At 42.1% G+C, this 21,897-nt stretch overlaps 1 protein-coding gene across 1 annotated transcript in view; it reads right to left on the minus strand.

Annotated features, from left to right (window-relative positions):
* The window catches only part of LOC133557921 (ras-related protein Rab-26), a 130,024-nt gene that overhangs the window by 39,178 nt on the left and 68,949 nt on the right, over positions 1-21,897 (minus strand). Inside the window, exon 5 of the mRNA XM_061908883.1 lies at positions 19,052-19,104. Within this exon, the coding sequence (XP_061764867.1) occupies positions 19,052-19,104 (53 nt within the window). The remainder of the gene's footprint in view (positions 1-19,051; positions 19,105-21,897) is intronic.

Genomic DNA, 21,897 nt, shown 5'->3' on the forward strand with positions numbered 1-21,897 from the left:
CGGGGCATATGAGGAGGAAGACAACGAAGACAGCGCTCACCAGTAGACAGAATTATGTGTTACAGGTATCTTTTGTTAAATTTGTGAATAAACACAAGGGCCTGTGTGAATGTTTCAATGTGTAATGAATATTTGTGGCCAATATACAGTATGTATAATGGGGACCAGCCAGTGTAGAATGCGGTAAAAAGCCATGGGGCCAAACAAGCTGGGTTGGATACAGTATGTTCAAAATTTAATTTGTCGAAAAATTCTATAGCCTGGAAATTACAGTATTTGTCAAGGCACAAGTCTCTGCTCTATATGTCATCATTGGAATTGTGCACTGGTCAAAGCCTTTCCGCTGCAGACTCTATGGTATTTTTCCTCTCATGATCTTGCTCAATTTCTCAAATTGACACAGCTCAGTTGGATTATTCCTTTTCTTGTTTGTTTTTTTTAGGCTGAACCATTGGCTCAAGTGGATGTATTCATCGACTTCTTGTTACCATTTACTAGCACAGATTTGCGAAGTGAAAGTGTATTGGCCATGATTGTCTTTTTCATGTTAAATTTTACTGTACTTAGTTTGCTAGCATCTGCAAAGTCTTTGAACGTTGTTTCCATTTGCCTAAACAGTTCTCCAATGACTACAATGCTGCTTGCAAATCTCAGATGGTTGAAAAATCTTCCATTTATGTGTATACCCTTTTCTTTACTGGTTAAAGTGCGCAGAAAATGCTCTCCACACATGCAGAAAACAGTGTCCCCTTGTCTTATGCCCTTCTTTTTACTCTGAGTAGTGTTTCTGTGGAAATTGGTATATTAGTTATTAAGTAGTTCAATTTATTTTGGATGTATTTATTGCCCCCCCTTTAGTTCTGATTTTGTCTTAACTGAGTCAAAATATATTTTGCCATACAAAGTGGTTTGTTATATTCCAGGCATTTTTCTTCAAGTTGGTTCAGAGCATGAATGTAGTCCCTAATAGAGTAGCCCCTTCTCATGTCTGCTTGTTCACTGGGTTGGTAATAGTCAAGTGTGTTTTCCATACAGTTTGTGAGAATTCGGGTGAATATCTAGTAAATATTTGTGAAGAGGCTAATGGAACTGTAGTTTTATAGATCTCTTCTGTCGCCTTTGTTGAAAATAATAATCATATAAGCTTTCTCCCACTTCTCTGGCTTTGTTCAATGCTTAAATGTATGCCGTATAAACACTATTGCTTAGTCAGTTATTTTGCAATGATTATATTGCATTGCATTGCATTGATTAGAATGTTGTCAGGTCCTAGAGTTTTTGCATTCTTCATGTAGTTAAATGCATACTAGACCTCCCAGTCCAGTATTTGACATCCGGTATTTTCATTAATGTTCCCTCCAGCTGGTATTCAACAGGAGTACTGCTATAATATAATACCTCATATTCAATCCATTTTAAAATAATATCTTGGTCTCAAATTAGCTTTGTAGTTTTTGTCTAACAATGAATCTTCTGTTTTTGTTTTTTTTGTCTTCAATTGTCACCTGAATTTTGAGGGTGTGACAGTTTTTGAAGGCCTCCTTTATTTTTTTTTTTACAATTATGATGATAGCTTTAAAGAAAGACAAACTTGTATTTATATATTTTGACTAATAATGATAAATCCCACATTGAACTGCACATTATTCAGTAGTTTGTATTAACCAGAATATAGTAAGTTTTGTTTTACCCCGGATTACCAATTTTGTATCTATTTTCTGAGTATTAATACCCTAATTTGGACCACTGACATATATCTGAATATTAGGTTATATGAACATGGATTGTGAGTCTTGTTTGGGTCCAGAATCGGACATGAGATAAAATAAGGTGGAAAAGGTTTATATTTTGTTACGCCGTCGTTTTTATGGTGTGGGTGAAAGGGATGCGGAGAAGTCGCAAAATAATTTTCTCCAGTTGTCTTCGACCATTGTTGATAATATGTAGTGCTCCTGCTGGGGCGATGTTTGAAGACTCCCAGCGAAAAAACATGAATAATACCTATACAATGTGTATTGTCAACACTCCAGGCCCTCTCACACACTCACTTGACACATTATTTGTAAAAAAAAATGTTGTAGAAATCTGCTTCTGTGTCCCTCCCTGACACTGAAGTCTAAGGCTGGGCTGCAAGCAGTAAACAAACCCTGCCCACACTGCTTCTTTCCTCATCTGCTTGGAGCTGATGTGATGTAGATTACCGTAATAACCCGTATATTACTCATAAGCGCGGATTTTAACAATCGGAATTCTCTATAGTTCAAGACTTACGGTAATTTGAAAATGTACAAAACATCATATTGACAGCTCCAGTTTCGATGTTAAAGGTTTAAAAAATTGATTTGGAAACATCCAGCAGGCCGGGTTGAAAAGCTTAATGGACTGCAATTTGTCCATGCCTGATCAATAGCGATGAGCAAATGTTCAAAAGTCGATAATTTTTCATAATAGTGAAATTACATAAACAAAATTACAGCAACTGACAGTTGATGGAAAAAGCTACCTGGGCTGTTTTAAAGGCGACACAATGTGACGTTTGGCTGGCATGGTGATGGGCGTGTGTTCCTTTTTGATGAAGATCGGGCTCGGACACAGCGTAAGGTAAGAAATACTGATTTATTAAAACTAAAAACAGACTAAGAACAGAAAACTTGCACTAGGCACAAAAAGGCAAAAACAAAGAGCTAGCATGGGAGCTAGAAAAACACAAAAGCATAGCGTGGAAGCTAGCAAGTACAAAGCAGGTTTTACCAGAATACGGAAGCAGCGTCGTCACTAGTTGAGTGCAACAAAAGCTAGAAAGCAAGAATGAATGAACAGTAAAGGCAGGCTTAAATAAGGACGTAATCACAAGGCAAGTGCGTGTCAAAAGCAATGGGCAGGTGAAACTAATAAGCAACCATGGTGACAGAACAAACAAGGAATTGCACTAACAAACTCTAAAATCCAAAAAACATATGATCCGGGCAAATGATCATAACACTAACTATGTGAAACCATCTTTACTTACCCATTGGTACCTGTTTTTTCGTATTTGGGATCTGCATAAGTCCGAAAATGGAACGCCGCTGCCGCAAATGTCTTGGTGGGCGACCTCGAAACGGCCACATCCATGGCCGACGGGGCGGGGGATGCATTTGGCGAGGAGGATGACCAGGGCACGGCCACATTCGTGGCTGACGTGGAGACAGGCGCGTCGGCGCCGTCGTCGTGCCGGGCTTGGAAGCGGCGGACGAGTCAGGCGCAGGTGCTGCAGGTGAAGCAGGCTCGGGTGCAGCAGACGAAACCGGGGCTGGTGAAGCAGACGAAGCCGGTGCGGATGCAGCAGACAAAGCAGGTGGCGTCGTCGTCGTGGAGACAGGCGGAGTTGTCGTCGGCGTGGGAACAGGCGGAGTTTTCGTCGTCGTGGAAACAGACGGAGTGTGATCCAGCATAGGGTCATGTGCTGGAGTGGAATCCGGCCTAGAATCAGGTGCTGGAGTTGGATCCAGCCAAGGGTCAGGTGCTGGAGTGGGATCCAGCCAAGGGTCAGGTGCTGGAGTGGGATCCAGATCTGAACTAGGACTATGACGGATTATGACTCGGATTATGACTAACACTATTACGAAGGCTAAGACTATGGCGAGGGCTAGGACTAGGACAAGGGCTAGTACTCGGACCAGGACTCATACCAGGAGTCGGACCAGGAGTCGGGCTAGGACTAGTACTAGGGCTAGGACTTGAACTAGCTACAGGTGCAACCCGTGGTGCAGCTAGCCGTGGTGTAGGTGGAGGCAGCATAGCTGGGGGTTGCGGTTTGGCAGGCCGGAAAACCAGTGGAGGAGACCGCGCCGGAGGTTGCGGTTTGGTGGGCCGAAAGACCGGTGGTGGAGGTCTAGCTGGGGGGTTGTGGCTTGGGTTATGACCGAAAGGTGCAACCCGTGGTGCAGCTAGCCGTGGTGTAGGTGGAGGCGGCATAGCTGGGGGTTGCGGTTTGGCAGGCCGGAAAACCAGTGGAGGAGACCGCGCCGGAGGTTGCGGCTTGGTGGGTCAAAAAAACGGTGGTGGTGGCCTCGCCGGAGGTTGTGGCTTGACTGGGCACACCTGTGCTACCTCCGTAGCAGAGTTCCCAGTACTAGCCCCTCCCTTAAGAAGCGGATCCCAGACGATTGTCCAAAAATTCCTCTCAGAAGAGAGGAAAAGGTGACTGTGATTGACTAAACTTACACTTAATTAAAATGTCCTTATATAGTTTAATCCTATCATTGAAGTAAAAGTCATTTTAAAATGTCTGGGAGACAGAATTAAAAAAAAAAAATTCTTCGTCGGTGACGTCATCGGGGGGCGTTAACGGAGTGACGTCACCGCTGCTGACGGTGTGAATGACAGGCCAGCCGGGGGAGTCTTTATCAGGATAAACAAAGGAATTACCTGACAACTGAGGGGAATATTGGAAGGGTTGTAGCTGACTGTGTTGCGGAGGGAGAAGTCAAGATGTAGGAACGTCTCTGTCGCGGGGCGAAGTCCTTTTGTGCGACTTCCGCCTTCGCAGACGCGAGCGAGCTTGCTGAGAGGGAGTACCACCGGGCCAGACGGAGTTGAGCGGGACCAGAAACCCACCAGGTCCCCATATCATCTCTTCGTCCGGCGAACATCGGAGCGTATATTCCTCCATGGCTCGGAGCACTGCCCACGTACCATCGTCGTCGACCTCCATTAAGCTCGCAGAGAAATAAATCTTTTCTGCTCACTTCCTAATGTGACGTTTGGCTGGCATGGTGATGGGGGTGCTTTCCTTCTTGATGCAGATCGGGCTCGGACACAGCGTAAGGTAAGAAATACTGATTTAATACAACTAAAAACAGACTAAGAACAGAAAACTTGCACTAGGCACTAAAAGGCAAAAACAAAGAGTTAGCATGGGAGCTAGAAAAACACAAAAGCATAGCGTGGAAGCTAGCAAGAACAAAGCAGGTTTTACCAGAAGACGGAAGCAGCATCGTCACTTGTTGCGTGCAACAAAAGCTAGGAAGCGAGAATGAATGAACAGAAAAGGCAGGCTTGAATAAGGACGTAATCACAAGGCAAGTGCGTGTCAAAAGCAAGGGGCAGGTGAAATTAATAAGCAACCATGGTGACCAAACAAACAAGGAAGTGCACTAACAAACTCTAAAATCAAAAAAACATATGATCCGGGCAGCGGATCATAACACTTACTATGTAAAACCAACTGCACTTACCTATTGGTACCTGTTTTTTCGTATTTGGGATCTGCATAAGTCCGAAAATTCATCATCAAACCATGGAGGCATTGCGGAGATACACTGTATTTATAAAACTATCTTGCCTTTCTTCATACTTCCTCCAAACAAGCCGGTTAGAATTTGCACAACTTGTGACGTTTTTATATCATGTGATTTCAGCTGATGTCTCCCTGTATGGTAGACGTTTACCTAAAGAGCTTTGTGTGAGCCTGCTGTTGTAGTCAAGTTCTTTCTTCTTCTCTATCTTTTTGTTATGGGGCAGACTGGCTCGTATATGTACATGCATCCAACGGCGTAGCGTAATATAAAGTGGAATAAAGCGTATCGTAATATAAAGTAGCATAGACGCAGTCAAAGTGGAGGCACGCAAATAACACTGCCCACAAAACACAGCATTCTGAAGAGATGGTCAGAAAGTGGTTTGTAAAATGTAATCTATGCAAAATGTGGACCAAAAAAACACCATTACATGTTATGTACACCACAAGGAAGTGTTTTAAATGTAGAAAAAAAATCATATTGTGGCCCCTTTATAAGACTGAATGTATTGGAGCGTTTACCATGATGTTAATGGCGAGAAGGCGATGGTTGATCAACATTTGTTTCATTGCAAAACTGGCTACTTTTGGCCAGAGCCCTACCAAACCAACAACAGCAACAAAAATAAAAACATTTTTTCCACACATGCACTGTGGTGGCTGAGCCAGTGAGGCATTCTGGGCCACAGAAAACAATCAAACACTTACCACTACACTTAAATGCCAGATTGCTGCAGTATTGAACCTACGTAGTGCAAAAAGCTGATGATTTTAGGTCAAATAAGTTGTTTGTATTTGGTTTGGTTAGTCCGTGTTGATTATTTGTTATTAAGCAGAACAAGGTATTTGTTTTGAATTAAACTTGCTGAACAGGGATTTTTAGTTAAAATACGTTTTTTTTTTTGAGAAGCATTAAATATTACACGTTATAATATAAGAGCATATTTTTGTCATTGGAAATGTGTTGAATTGTTCCCTCCGATAATTGTTTAGTTTATTTAAAGGTCACATTTTAACCACCTTTTAACCTTTTCAAAAAACTTGGTTTTCAAGTCAGATAGTTGGACTATAGACCGGTACATAGACAAATCGATGCATCATCACCGTGCGAATGATATAACTATTTTCATACATAATCATGATTGTGTGAATCGGTAAATGAGGTTAGTGATTACAGTACCTTGGAGGAGGCATAACATAACTGTTGCTGTATAAAAGCAGCTCATTTCCCATTTATTAACAAGAATAGGAGCTTTTGTGTTATAACTCACTAAACACCAATTTTCTCTTTCCTGCAAATAGCCTGTGGCCTTCATCCTGAGGCTTGGCTGCTAATGGGCTCACACAGTGGGAGATAACAGACGCTGTCCTGACACTGGGGGGCTTGTTATGAACCGGACTAAGCGCTCAATCTGAACATAACTAACTTCACTGCCTCTTGTTCAATACACAACTAACATTTTTCATAATTTCATCCTCTTGATCACTAATTGCATCTGTTGTTTGGTGCGGAGACAAAACGTCTCAAGCTGGTTTCCCCGTGTATTTCTTTTCCCAGGGGGAGAAAAGGTATGAAGAGACAAAGAAAATGAGAAGCAAAGAGGAGAAAAGTAATGAATTACTTGGTCTAAAATGTAGGTAGAAAGGTAGCAATATTTATGGCCTCACCATTTAATTACGAGATCCACTGGCAGGAAATGTCTGCTGTTGCCATAGCGACCACACATTCCTTCTTCAGTCTGTAATATTAGTGAAAGAGCAATGGGCCCTGCTCCTTGTAATTTACACTCCACAACTCTTGGGGGAGCCGTGGAGCACAGTAGCTGGCATATTTCAGCTTTATGAGCACGTTTTTGTGAGCTCCAGTATTCCGGACGAGTTTTGAAGGCGAGTATTATTTCACGTCAACCAACGTTTCTTACCAATTGGCATCTGTTTTTGTGCATTTGGGATCTGCAAAGTCCCAAAAATGTTAAAATCTAACCTTGGAGGCATGGTGGAGCCCATGGTAATTTGCCACATTTGTCAAGTTTTTCCCATTCAGCGTAGGGCTAGGCATTTAATCGAATTTCTATTTTGACTTCTCATGATCATGAAAATATTATAATCTGGAAAGAAAAAGAAAATAAACGGTTAATGGGCCGTGTAACATGCATGAAAAAAATTCCTGAGCTTGTAACGGTGAAAGGGAGGAGTGAGCGTTTGAGTGGAAGACCATGTTGACTAGAAGTTCTTACCATTGTTCCTACTTTTTATTTTTATTTTTTGACCCAGCAGTGTTATACCAAATCAATATTCACTTTTTTTTTTTTCCAAGATGGCGGCGCGCACGGACGCAGGGGCTTACTGCTCTACATTTCAGTGCTCTTTCCTCCTTTTCTTCTTGTTTTTTTTTCCATTTGTGCACCACCTGTACTGCAAACACCCGGTACACCCTCCAGTCACTCTTGGATATCGGGAACTCGCACCAGATATCTGTTTCGAGCGACTTTCACCAGGACCACAATATCCCAGACGACATAGCGAGAGAACCGGGCTCTCCGTGGTTTGTTGTCGGGTCTGGGAGACGGCGCAGACGGAGGAGGGAGAGGAAGCAGAAGCATGGCCGCAGGTCCGGCGTCTTGCTCAGGCTTAGGAAACAACCCCACAAGCCACCTCTACAGAGCCTGTTCATCTCCAATGCCAGATCCCTCGTACAGAAGATGGACGACCTGGAGTTACAACTCGCTGGAAACCGCTATGTTCGGGACCGTTGTGCTATGATTATCACCAAAACCTCGCTTCACCTGGATATACCCGATCCTAGCATGCAGCTAGCCGGCCGCACTCTGCTCCGCTGGGACAGAACTAAGGACTCTGGTAAAAGCAGAGGAGGGGGGCTCTGTATTTACGTGCATGAGAACTGGTGCAACAACGGGACAATTATTGAACAGCACTGTTGCCCGGACGTGGAGTACATGTCTGTTAGTTTTTTTCTCCCAAGAGAGCTGCCTGTTGTTATCATCATGGCTGTGTATATACCACCGGATGGCAAGGTAAACACAGCGCTCTCTCTTCAGCTGAACACCGGCAACGAACAGCAGCGGGCCCACCCCGACGGTGTTCATATCATAGCAGGGGATTTTAATAAGGCCAATCTGAAGACTGTACTCCCTAAGTTCTACCAGCACGTGAAGTGTTCTACAAGGGGCAAGAACACCCTGGACCACATGTACACCAACATGAAGCATGCGTACAGAGCTACACCCCTCCCCCATCTTGGACAGTCAGACCATCTTTCCCTCCTGCTCTCTCCTACCCACACCCCCATCAGATGCCAGGCCAGGCCCGTCACAAAGACTGTTATGACCTAGCCTGACGATGCACTCCCCAATCTTCAGGACTGCTTCCAACACACAGACTGGGACCTCTTCCAACAACAGGAGCTGGAGACAGCCACAGGAACGGTGCTGGACTACATACAGTTCTGCCTATGGAATGTGACTATGGAAAAAAACATCCGGGTTTACCCCAACAAGAAACTCTGGATGACCAGCCAGGTCTGCACACTCCTCAGGGCCCGCAACGCAGCCTTCAGGAGAATGGACAGGACACTGTACAGTGCTGCTAGAGTTGACCTGAAGAGATGGATTAAAAAAGCAAAGGCGGACCACAGGAGGTGCATAGAGTCCCATCTGTTCAGCAATAACTCACGATGTGACAACTGCGGGTCAGAGTGCGACACTGGCAGAGGAGCTTAAATGTTTCTTTGCCCGTTTCGAAACCCTCCAGCGACACTCATCTGCTCCAGCCCTGCCCCCACCCCCATCGGGCTCCGGCACCACTCCACTCACTGTACAGGAGCACAGTGTCAGACGAGTGCTCCTGGCTGTGAACTCCAGGAAGGCTGCCGGACCAGACGGAGTACCTGGAAAGGTGCTCAGGGCGTGCGCCCACCAACTTGCTCCCCCCCTCACCAGGATCTTCAACCTCTCCCTGGCTCAGGCAGTCATCCCATCCTGCCTGAAGTCATCTACAATAATCCCGGTGCCGAAGAAGTCTCCCATCACCAGCCTGAATGATTACCGACCAGGGGCCCTCACTCCGGTAATCCGGTAATCATGAAATGCTTCGAGAAACTGGTTGTCCAGCACATCAAAGACCACATCCCTCCAGACTTCGACCCCCACCAGTTGGCAGACCGGGCGAACAGATCCACAGAGAACGCCATCGCTGTTGCTCTCCACTCTGCTCTGAACCACCTAGAGCAGCAGCAGAGCTACGTCCGGATGCTCTCTGTGGATTATAGTTCTGCCTTCAATACAATAATCCCGGATGGACTCTGCAATAAACTGGACACTCTTGGCATCCCCCCTCTCACAAGCGCCTGGATAAGGGACTTCCTAATGGACCAACCCCAGAATGTGAGACTTGGCCCCCACCTCTCATCCACCCGCACTCTGAGCATCGGCTCCCCACAGGGCTGTGTGCTGAGCCCCCTCCCTACTGCCTCTACACCCATGACTGCAGTCCAGCCCACAGTGACAATCTTATCGTCAAGTTTGCTGACGATACCACAGTGGTCGGGCTCATCTCCAGGGGTGACGAGGCTGCCTACAGGGAGGAGGTCCTGAAGCTGACGGCCTGGTCTTCGGAGAACAACCTCGCTCTCAACACCAGCAAGACCAGAGAGATCATCGTCGACTTCAGGGGGACCAGCACCAACCCTGCCCCCCTCTACATCAACGGCGAGCGTTTGGAAAGGGTCCACTCCTTCAGGTACCTTGGAGTCCACATCTCTTAATGACTTTTCCTGGACAGTCAACACCACATCGATCATCAAGAAGGCTCAGCAGCGGCTACACTTCCTGAGAGTCCACGGGAAGTACAACCTGAAGCCTGATCTGCTGCTCAACTTCTACCACTCGTCCATCGAGAGCCTGCTGTCCTACTGTATTACAGTATGGTATGGCAACTGCACTGCAGCAGACAGGGAGAGGCTGCAAAAAGTGGTCAAGACGGCTCAGAAGATCATCGGCCGCCCTCTCCCCTCTGTGATGGACATCTACACCTCCTGCTGCTTCAACAAAGCTAGTGCCATCATCAAAGACAGCACCCACCCTGGCTCTGACCTGTTCCACCTGCTACCATCTGGGAAGCGCTACAGGTGCATTAAAACCAAGACAAACAGGCTAAAGAACAGCTTCTTCCCAAGGGCCATAATCACCCTGAACGGACCGCCCCATTGACCCTCATAACTGCCTTCTCTTCGGTGCAATAACCCATTACACCAACCACCCTGTTTTTTTCATGTAGATATTTATTTATATATTCATTTCACCCACTGTATAGAGTCACATTTGTACAGAGTGGATAGGGTGTACATTTGCACAGAGTGTACATTGTACAGAGAGTATAGAGTGTACACTTTTCTTTTTCTTCTATGTCCCACCACACTTTTCTTTTTCTTCTATGTCCCACTCTCCCTTGTGGAGGGGGTCCGGTCCGATCCGGTGGCCATGTACTGCTTGCCTGTGTATCGGCTGGGGACATCTCTGCGCTGCTGATCCGCCTCCGCTTGGGAGGGTTTCCTGCTGGCTCCGCTGTGAACGGGACTCTCGCTGCTGTGTTGGATCCGCTTTGGACTGGACTCTCGCAACTGTGTTGGATCCATTGTGGATTGAGCTTTCACAGTGTCGTGTTGGACCCGCTCGACATCCATTGCTTTCCTCCTCTCTAAGGTTCTCATAGTCATCATTGTCACCGACGTCCCACTGGGTCATTATTGTCACCGATGTCCCACTGGGTGTGAGTTTTCCTTGCCCTTATGTGGGCCTACCGAGGATGTCGTGGTGGTTTGTGCAGCCCTTTGAGACATTAGTGATTTAGGGCTATATAAGTAAACATTGATTGATTGATTGATACACTGTTCTCTTCCACACCTTTCTTTGCACTTCTATATATTTTATATTTTTATTTATTTACACATTGTTTTCTTGCATGCACACATCGCACTGTATGGAATGGCCTCAATATCGTTACCCTGCGTAATGACAATAAAGCTGATTCTGTTTCTGATTAACGCAACAAAAAAAAGTCACGAATTTCCGTGTTGACAGTCATAGAATTGGCAAATAAAACAGAATCCGCTGTTCTAAACAGATTATCAAGGAAATGTACATACATGTGAGTGAAATGCTGTCATTGTGAGGAAAAGGACAATTTTTTGGGGAAAATAATGTGTCTGGTACCGCTCATTTATCCCCGAAACACGTCATAAACTAAACCAATGTTGAGACGGCCATATTCGAAACACGTAGCTAAAACTAGCAAATCACAGCTAATTACAGCTAACCTGCTTACAGTTTAAGAGGCTAAACCTTATTAAATGATCTGAAACGACTTGTAAATCACAAAGATTATACTCAAAGATTAGATCAAGCTGATTACAAAAATAAATACTTATCCAATACAGGGGCGTCACTAGACGTAATACTGTACTGGGGCACACCTGGGGCACAAATAATTCATGTAAGCGTGCAAAGCGCGCAAGCAAAAACATTTTTAGCACTTATTTATCATAAAAAATACATAAATAGTGCTTTAAACTATGAAATCACATCAGATTATGTTGTATGGATCTTTGATTAACCACCTGAAATTAACTAATGCATTTGGCCTACTTGTGCACTTTTTTACTGCAGACTTCTAAACAGATACTGGTAGAAGCAAAAAGGAAGAGCAATTAATCTTTTTGAAATATTTATTGCAGTAATCATCTACAAATGTAACATCTACAAAGGTAAAAAAAAAAAAAGAAGCACCCCTACATCTGTGTTCTTTTATATTATTTAATTTCCATCCCATCCTATTTCAGATACACCATGTGCAGGTCAAAAAAGCAAAACTGCTTGGTGTGCTATTAGACAGTCAACTGTCATGGTCCGATCATATCGTTAGTATTTTAATGAAAATGGGAAGAGGTTTAGCCATGGTCAGAAAGTGCTCCACCTTCTTGACATCCTCAACAATGGGTCAAGTTGTACAGTCCTTGGTTTTCTGTCATCTTCATTACTGTCCTATAATATGGTTTGCTACAACTAAGTCTGACCTGAACAAACTTCATCTTGTTCAAAACAGAGCGGCGAGACTGTACTTAAATGTTCATTGCGCACTAATATTTAATTTATGCATTCACGTCTGTCCTGGTCGTCTGTTGAACAAAAGATGCAGTGTAGTCTCCTTATGTTCTTTAGAACTATCATGTTAGATCAATCACCAGATTACTTTTACAAACAATTTTTAAAATCAACTAAGACACACATTCATGACACTACAAATGCCAGCAATGGCTGTTTGGCACTTCCTGCTCCCAGGACCAATCTCCTCAAACATACAGTCACGTATATATGTATTTCATTCTGGAATATATCGCCATCACACATTAATCTCTCACAAAGTAAATTGTCATTCAAGACAGCTTTGAAGATACACCTATTGCAGCTACCCACATAATGTGAATTTTTAATACTGGTTTTAACTAGCTATGTTATTCTATGTTGTATTTTTCCATTGTATGTTGGGTAATGCATGTATTCTTTGTATTTTGATTTTGTATGCTCCTATATGGACCCCAGGAAGACTAGCAGTTGCCTTGGCGTCAGCTAATGGGGGATCCATTCAATAAACAATAAACAATAACCAACATTATGTTTCATGTTCATTAGAAATTCCCCCGACAGCTCGTACAGCAAATGAATATGTTTGTCTTGATACAAGGAATAATGTTAGCTAACTTAGCATCAACTTAAGACAATGATGTTGCCTAGCTAGCTAGGACTTCACTTACATCTCTCATTTCAAATTGCATCTCTCCTGCTGCGGGCGAATAACTTTCTGATATCCATCTACGAGTTACAGTTTGAGTCAAATCAAAATCAAAATAAAATAATTAACAAATTGTTGTTGGCTAACGTATACCTACCTCACGCAGTGATTCACATTCTCTCTCTCTCTCTCTCTCTCTCGCTCTCTCTCTCTCAACTGAAGGCTTGAGCCACACGTGAATAAATTACAATATTAATTAGCCATGTGCTCATTGTTAAGTGGAGTGAATACAGTAGCAATCAATTACCATACTAAGTAGTATGTGCGCTGTTGTCTATGTTATGTAGACTTAAAACTCTGAAGCGTTCTTTTTTTATTGGTGAAATTTGTACTGGGGCACTGCAGATCAACACTGGGGCACGTGCCCCAGTGAAATATGTCTGGCGACGCCCCTGATCCAATATACCGCAAAAAAAGGAAGATTTATATACTACAAACCCCGTTTCCATAGGAGTTGGGAAATTGTGTTAGAAGTAAATATTAACTGAATACAATGATTTACAAATCCTTTTCAACCCATATTCTATTGAATGCACTACAAAGACAAGATATTTGATGTTCAAATTCAAACTTTTTTGTTGTTGTTGCAAATAATAATTATCTTAGAATTTCATGGCTACAACACGTGCCAAAGTAGTTGGGAAAGGGCATGTTCACCACTGTGTTACATCACCTTTTCTTTTAAAAACACTAAATAAACGTTTGGGAACTGAGGAGACACATTTTTTAAGTTTTTCAGGTGGAATTCTTTCCCATTCTTGCTTGATGTACAGCTTAAGTTGTTCAACAGTCCGGGGTCTCTGTTGTCATATTTTAGGCTTCAAAATTTTCAGTGGGAGACAGGTCTGGACTACAGGCAGGCCAGTGTAGTACCCGGACTCTTTTACTATGAAGCCACGCTGTTGTTACACGTGGTGTGGCATTGTCTTGCTGAAATAAGCAGGGGCGTCCATGATAACATTGCTTGAATGGCAATATATGTTGCTCCAAAACCCTTTATGTACCTTTCAGCATTAATGGTAGCTTCACAGATGTGTAAGTTACCCAGGCCTTGGGTATCAATTCCCCCCATTACCATCACAGATGCTGCCTTTTGAACTTTGCGCCTATAACAATCCGGATGGTTCTTTTCCTTTTTGTTCCTGAGGACACATATGTCTATAGTTTCCAAAAATAATTTGAAATGTGGACTCATCAGACCACAGAACACTTTTCCACTTTGCATCAGTCCATCTTAGATGATCTCGGGCCCAGAGAAGCCGGCGGTGTTTCTGGATGTTTTTGATAAATGGCTTTTGCTTTGCATAGTAGAGCTTTAACTTGCACTTGCAGATATAGCGACAAACTTTATTTAGCGACAGTGGTTTTCTGAAGTATTCCTGAGTCTATGTGGTGATATCCTTTAGAGATTGATTTCGGTTTTTGATACAGTGCCGTCTGAGGGATCGAAGGTCACGGTCATTCAATGTTGGTTTCCGGCCATGCCGCTTACGTGGAGTGATTTCCCCAGATTCTCTGAATATTTTGATGATATGGACCGTAGATGTTGAAATCCCTAAATTTCTTGCAATTGCACTTCGAGCAACGTTGTTCTTAAACTGTTTGACTATTTACTCACGCAGTTGTGGACAAAGAGGTGCACATTTTTATACCCAATCATGGCAACCACCTGTTCTCAATTAGCCTGCAGACCTGTGGGATGTTCCAAATAAGTGTTTGATGAGCATTCCTCAACTTTATCAGTATTTATTGACACCTTTCCCAACTTCTTTGTCACGTGTTGCTGGCATCAAATTTGAAAGTTAATCATTATTTGCAAAAAAAGAAATGTTTATCAGTTTGAACATCAAATATGTTGTCTTTGTAGCATATTCAACTGAAAATGGGTTGAAAATGATTTGCAAATCATTGTATTCCGTTTATATTTAGATCTAATACAATTGCCCAACTCTTATGGAAACGAGGTTTGTACAATATAGTGCTAAAATAAATAAATAATAATTACATCAATATTTAATTATAAAAATAAATATGTTTCTTGAATAAATTAATACATTTAAAGATTAACTAAAATTATAGCCTCATAACTTTAGTCATAATTTTTGCACTTAAGAAACTTCTCTAGGACTTTATCTCCAGACCTTTTCTTTTTGTTTGGTATTGTCATCAATGCCACTAGTGGTGGAAAAGTGTACTACAACTGAGTACCGCTACAGCCCATACGGACCACGGCTGAGAAACAGATATTTTTGGCGGCCCTCTATGGGGCACTCGCAGCCCTACTGTTAAAAAAAAAACTATGACATCGGTGTACAGTCAATGCACAAACAGGACAGCAGTCGGAATTTGAGAGGCTTACGCTCTCACTTTTTTTTTAAACCAGCTTCTAGGCATATCCACACATCAAGCACAGAACAGCACACTTCTCCCCCTTACAATAACAGTGGTGTGCGCTATATCTGGTCCGAGAGCACTAACAACATAAAGGTTTCAAAAAAGCATCTCACACAAGCAAAATGTAGCTGGAGCACTTACAAAAAATACTATGCTTTAACTTAAAGTTTTAATCAAAATTGTTGATGAATTGCACCAATAAACTATATTTTATTATTGTATTTATGGCACAACATGCATACACTCAATGGTGGTTAAATTAGTGTAAAAGGTAAAAAAAGGTAATAAACAAAATTAAACAGAAAAACTGAAGTTTACTATTTTATTATATTCCTGTTATTGTAATTTATTAGTGTTACTATTATTATTTTTCTTGATTGTTACTAAATTATATCCATTGTTCTTTTGAACTATCTTTAAAGTTGAGTTTAGGTGTTATAATAAATACGCATTGTGGAGAGGCTGAGCCGACGGGCCGGCAGCGGGGTAGGACAAACCGTGGTCCTACTCAAGATGGCGGCCAGGAGTAGGAGTATGCAGCGGAACGCAGAGGCGGGGCGCGCCTGAAGCGGCGCTGCAGCGATCGGAACCAGGTGCGTAATACACACACCTGCTCTCAATCGGTGCATCTCCTCCTGATGTATAAAAGGGGAGAAGGAGGAGCAATCGTGGCAGAAGAAGAAGGAGAGAGACAAACGACCAGACGAAAGACCAGACAGCAAAGCAAAGACTATTAATTACAATATTTGTACATCACACTGTGCTAACTGTTAATACAAGTCGGAAAAAAGTCTCAAGCTACAGCTTATTACTGTACATTTTAAGTAAAAGCAAGCACATATACAAGTTTGTAAAAGATGTATCAGTTATTAATTAAAGACTGATGACCAAACTATAGTATTAGAATCCATAAAGCTATCATATTTCATGTCAATGACCTACATTAATGAAGATGTTTAAAATGCTACAATCCCTGGCATCAGTGAATGCATCCACAAAAATAGCAAACTGGCTAGCAAGAACATAGTGTGTTTCTATGCTTTTTAAACGACAATCTTGTTAAGAAAAAAAAGAAAAAAAAAAGTGAATCACCTGATAAGTAGAAGTAATTTTGGACCTGTTTGGCTCTGTATATTGAAGAGATTAGTTTCATACATTTGTGTTTGAGGTTTTAATTGGCCGATTCAGTCATTCATCCATGATTATGTTAACATGGAATAATCATGGGCCCTACAAATGCATATCAATTTTGGAAACGAAAGTGATTCTTTTATTGGGAAAAATATTATACGAAGACATTTATTTTTACTCTCTCGCGATCACTACCGGCAGTTGCGAAAATGAAGCCAAGTTAACAGGCTTTCTCAAGGGGGATGCTAGAGAACATGATAGACTACTACTCAGGATAACAGGGAGACAAGAAAAAAACAGAATGCTGATATGAGATTCTTAAAATGTGGTTTTGTCATTTCCATGTTAGTTTTCATTTGGAATTAAAGTTTTAAGGAATTATCCAGATCATTCCAAAATGACATTGAAAAAGCTGTTGCTACAATTGTCCAAGACTGAAATAACAATGGGCGCTAAACACACACTGCCTGTCTGTCACCTACACAACAATGTTATATAGTATTCTTCTCTCCGGAAAAACAAACTCCAGGCTTGTACCGGGGGTGAGTTTGTTTTCACCAAGTGTGTTCTAATTTGATGTTGTGCTTGACTTTGTTTTACACACAATAGATGACACACAAACAGCATTAGATTAATATAATAGCCGTCCACGGGCTGGTCCGTAGCCTCAAAAGGTTGGGGACCACTGATCACGATTAGATAGAGTTCTAATAATCTATTATAATGTGTGTATTGAAACAGCTCTGCAACCAATATTAATCATGGCATTCATTAACTCACCACACAAACAAGATGCATCAGGTCTCAAAGATGCTTCAAAACCTTGATCATGTCTCTACATTTAACTAAGTGCTGGGGTAATTAAAAGAACAGTAATGCACCTTTAATGCACGAGGTGGGGAGCAATAAAAGAAAATTGACTTAAAAAAGAAGTTCCAATTAGGATGTGTAAGTGTGTGAATGTGAATGTTGTCTGTCTATCTGTGTTGGCCCTGCGATGAGATGGCGACTTGTCAAGGGTGTACCCCGCCTTCCGCCCGAATGCAGGTGTAATAGGCTCCCGCTACCCCTCGGGACCCCGAAAGGGACAAGTGGTAGAAAATGGATGGATACAGTACATCTAATTTGCACAACACATCGTGACTCTGCCAAAGGATGCACATTTGGTGTACAGTAATTGTTTAATATTTGATGAAACATGCTTGCATAAAAAAATTTACCAAATGAAACATTTACACAGTAAACACATGCAGCATGGCTTTTAAAATAACTTATTTTAGGGGCCAAATGTCCAAAGTGCAATTGAGCTCTCTTAACTATTCAAAATAATTGGCTGTTTTGAAGGACTTACTACCAAAAAGCTGGTCAAATATCCTCTACATCATAATTCAGCACTATGTCATCAGTTTCTGATTTATGAAATTGTATAACAGTGCAAAATATTGCTCATTTGTAGTGTTTTTTCTTGAACTATTTGGAAAAAAAGTTATAAAAATAACTAAAAAGTTGTTGAAAAAATAAACAAGTGATTCAATTATAAATAAAGATTTCTACACATAGAAGTAATCATCAACTTAAAGTGCTGTCTTTGGGGATTGTAATAAAGATCCATCTGCATTCATAAACTTAATTCTAAATATTTCTTCACAAAAAAAGAAATCTTTAACATCAATATTTATGGAACATGTCCACAAAAAAATCTAGCTTTCAACACTGAATATTGCATTGTTGCATTTATTTTCACAGTTTATGAACTTACATTCATATTTTGTTGAAGTATTATTCAATAAATATATTTATAAAGGATTTTTGAATTGTTGCTATTTTTAGAATATTTAAAAAAAATCTCACGTACACCTTGGCATACCTTCAAGTACCCCCAGGGGTATGCATACCCCCATTTGAGAACCACTGCTCTACATCACTGATTTTTAAACTATGGTACACAAACTCCATCAAGTGGTACGCCAAACAATCAGTTGATTAAAGTACAATGTTTTATTTTCCTGTATTTAAACACAGTTTTACCGTTCAAACAGTGTGTAATGTTAGAGTGGCCAAAATATTGAATATAATTGAAATGAAACCTCTGCTTTGTTTTTAATGAATACTTAGGCCTACTATGCTATTGTATTTTACTGTTGGTCAGTACCGTGTTACTTGGAGAACCAAGTGTTTTCAGAGGTTGTACTTGGTAAAAAAAAAAAGTTTGAGAACCACTGCTGTACATGACAGTGCTCTAATGTTTTTAAGATTCTGCCGCAAAAATGTAAAGTCTCTTCCAGTGTTTTTTTAACAGAACTTGCCAGTTGAATAGCCCCGACATACAGTATCTCATGAACGACATCTTGAAAAATGTAAGATTGATGTTATTCTTACCCGAATGTTATCGAACGATGCTTTGTTCGTCACATCATAAAGGAGAAGGAGAGCTGTAAATACACACACAAAAAACAACATCAACACACAATTTGGACAATTGGACAAAGTGCTGAGCTCTAACAATACCATTGTGTTACTCAGGATAATGTAGACCCACTTTGGAGCAATTACCTCCAAAAGTGCCATACTGCAAAGCAGGACCACTTCAGGCAACACAAAACAGAGGGTGCGCATTACAATGTGCTGTCAGACACAAAGTCATTACACCTACATGGTAAAATGTAACTCATTTTCTCTGATGGATACACCTTTTATCTGGGATAATTAGTCTGATTAAATTATGTACATGTACTGGCATCTCCTCCTACTGCATATCATTTATTGAGCCATTGTTTCCTTTACTTACATTTCCAGTCTCTCTTCTCATAAACTATCCATCCTCTGCATACTGTCAGTGAGCACAAGCATTTTCTTAATTGCCTATTTGAGGACTTAATGTTGCACAGTGGCCATGTTATACAATTACAGTACATGCAATTTGTAAAGTGAATATAAGAAAGTTCAGGTGTTTGCAGTACAAACACTTAAAGTGCAGAGATAATTTAACATTAAAAGCATAAAAAAAAGAATAGGCTACATCTTTAAAACAGTGGTCCCCAACCTTTTTGTATGTCAACGCTTAATAATTCATCCCGCGGCCGGGGGGGGTGTCCTTTTTTTTTCTTTTTTTTCCTTTGTCATGAAAAAGGGACGTTTTTGTCATGAAAAAGTGAGGTTTTTGTGGTTGGTGCACTAATTGTAAGTGCATATTGTGTTTTTTATGTTGATTTAATAAAAAATATATATATTTAAAAAAAAAAACATTTTTTATTTATTTATTTTTTTTTTTATTCTTCTGCGGCCCGGTACCAATCGGGCCACGGGCCGCGGCCCGGTGGATGGGGACCTCTGCTTTAAAAGACATATTTAACATGACAAGCTTACGCACACGCACACACACTGGCACGCAACGTAGCAGCTTAAGGAGACAAAAACAGTAGATTGCAGAGACCCCGAGGGAAGATTTGCAGACATTGAAAATCAGAGGCAGAAACAATAAAGTTCAGCACATTTGGTGATTAAAAGGAAAAGGTGGTGTTGAGTACATGTGGTTTGCATATCATTACTGTAACACAGATGGAGATTTATAGGAAAATGTATTTGTGGTGTTAATCACCGTTATAGCTTTTGGATAAAAAATGTTTTTTTAAATCTATTAGTCCCAGCATTTAGAGAGCTGAAACGTCTGCCTGATGGCAATTATTCAAATTGTTGGTGACCTGGGTGGGACAAATCTTTTAGAATGTTGTTAACCCTATTAAGACAGTGAGAGCTGTACAATTCTTCCAGGGTGGGGAGTGGGCAACCACACTTTGGAGGGCTTTCTGGTCAGCCACTGTGCAGCTGGCAAACCGCACACACACATGCAGTATCTCATGATGCATTCAATGGAACGACGATAGAATGACAGCAAAAGTTTCTGAGTCAGATTGTTACTCCTGAGAACGCTCAGGAAGTACAGTTTCTGCTGTGCTTTCTTGATGGTGGTTGTAGCGTTAATGTTCCAAGTCAAGTTCTCCTGTATGTGCACACAGAGAAACCGGAAATCTGTTACCCTCTCCACCTGTTTACCCCCAATGAATAGGGGCTGAGTGTCTGTTTTGGCTCCTGTATGACCAGCTGCTTTATCTTGGAGGTGTTCAGGACTAAAGTTATTGTCTGAACACCACATTGACAGCTGCTCCACCTCGTACCGGTAAGCCGACTCATCTCCCTCAGAGATTAGCCCCTAAACTGTGGTATCATCAACAAACTTGATGGCGTTGCTGGAGTGTGCGGGGATGCAGTCATGCGTATGGAGGGTGTAGAGTAGGGGGCTCAGCACACAGCCCTGAGGCGAACTGATGTTTAGGCTAATGGCTGTAGGGATGTGGGGACCTACCTTCACCTTCTGGGAGTGGTCTGACAGGAAGTCCTTGATCCAAAGGAAGACTGAGTTGGATATTCCCAGTTCTAAAAGTTTGGTCATTAGTCTGTTGGGGAGTATGGTATTAAATGCTGAGCTGAAGTCCACAAATAGCATCCGCGCATAGCTCCCGTGCTGCTCCAGGTGGGACAAAGCAGCATGGAGAGCTGTGGCGATAGCATCCTTCGTGCACCTGTATGTTCTGTGTGCAAACTGGTGAGGGTCAAACCTGGGTGGGAGATTTGAAATGATGTGTGTCCGTACCAGTTTCTCAAAGCACTTCATGATGACTGGGGTAAGTGCTACTGGATGGTAGTCATTAAGGCTGCTGATGGAAGTATTTTTTGCGATTGGAATAATGGTTGAGGACATGAGACATTGAAAGATGGCACCCTAGGACAGTGACTGGTTGAAAATGGTGGTAAAACCCCCAGCCAGCTGGTCAGAACAGTCCTGTCCTGAGATGCTGCCCCATCGATTTCCTCAATTTCACCGTCTTCGGCGTGCATCTCACCTCATGCTCCTCCACTTTGAGGAAGTGACTGCTGTGGGCTGAAAGATGTGGTGTGGCTGTGTCCTGTGAGGTTCCCTCAAAGCAGGCGAAGAAGTGGTTCAGCTCCTCTATCTAGGTCGATAGTTGGTAATGTGCTGAACCCCCTGCCACACCTGCCGGGAGTTATTGCTCTCGAAGTAGTCCTCAATCATCCCTGATGCCCTCTTCAGGTTGGATCTGACAGTGCTGTATAGCTGCATCACCAGCCTTGAAAGCGATGTTTCTCTCCCTGAGTAGGCACTGCAGTTCTTTTGTCATCCATGGCTTCCTGTGACATTGTTTGTG

Source organism: Nerophis ophidion, linkage group LG08 (assembly GCF_033978795.1).
Source record: "Nerophis ophidion isolate RoL-2023_Sa linkage group LG08, RoL_Noph_v1.0, whole genome shotgun sequence".
Classification (NCBI taxonomy): Eukaryota; Metazoa; Chordata; class Actinopteri; order Syngnathiformes; family Syngnathidae; genus Nerophis; species Nerophis ophidion.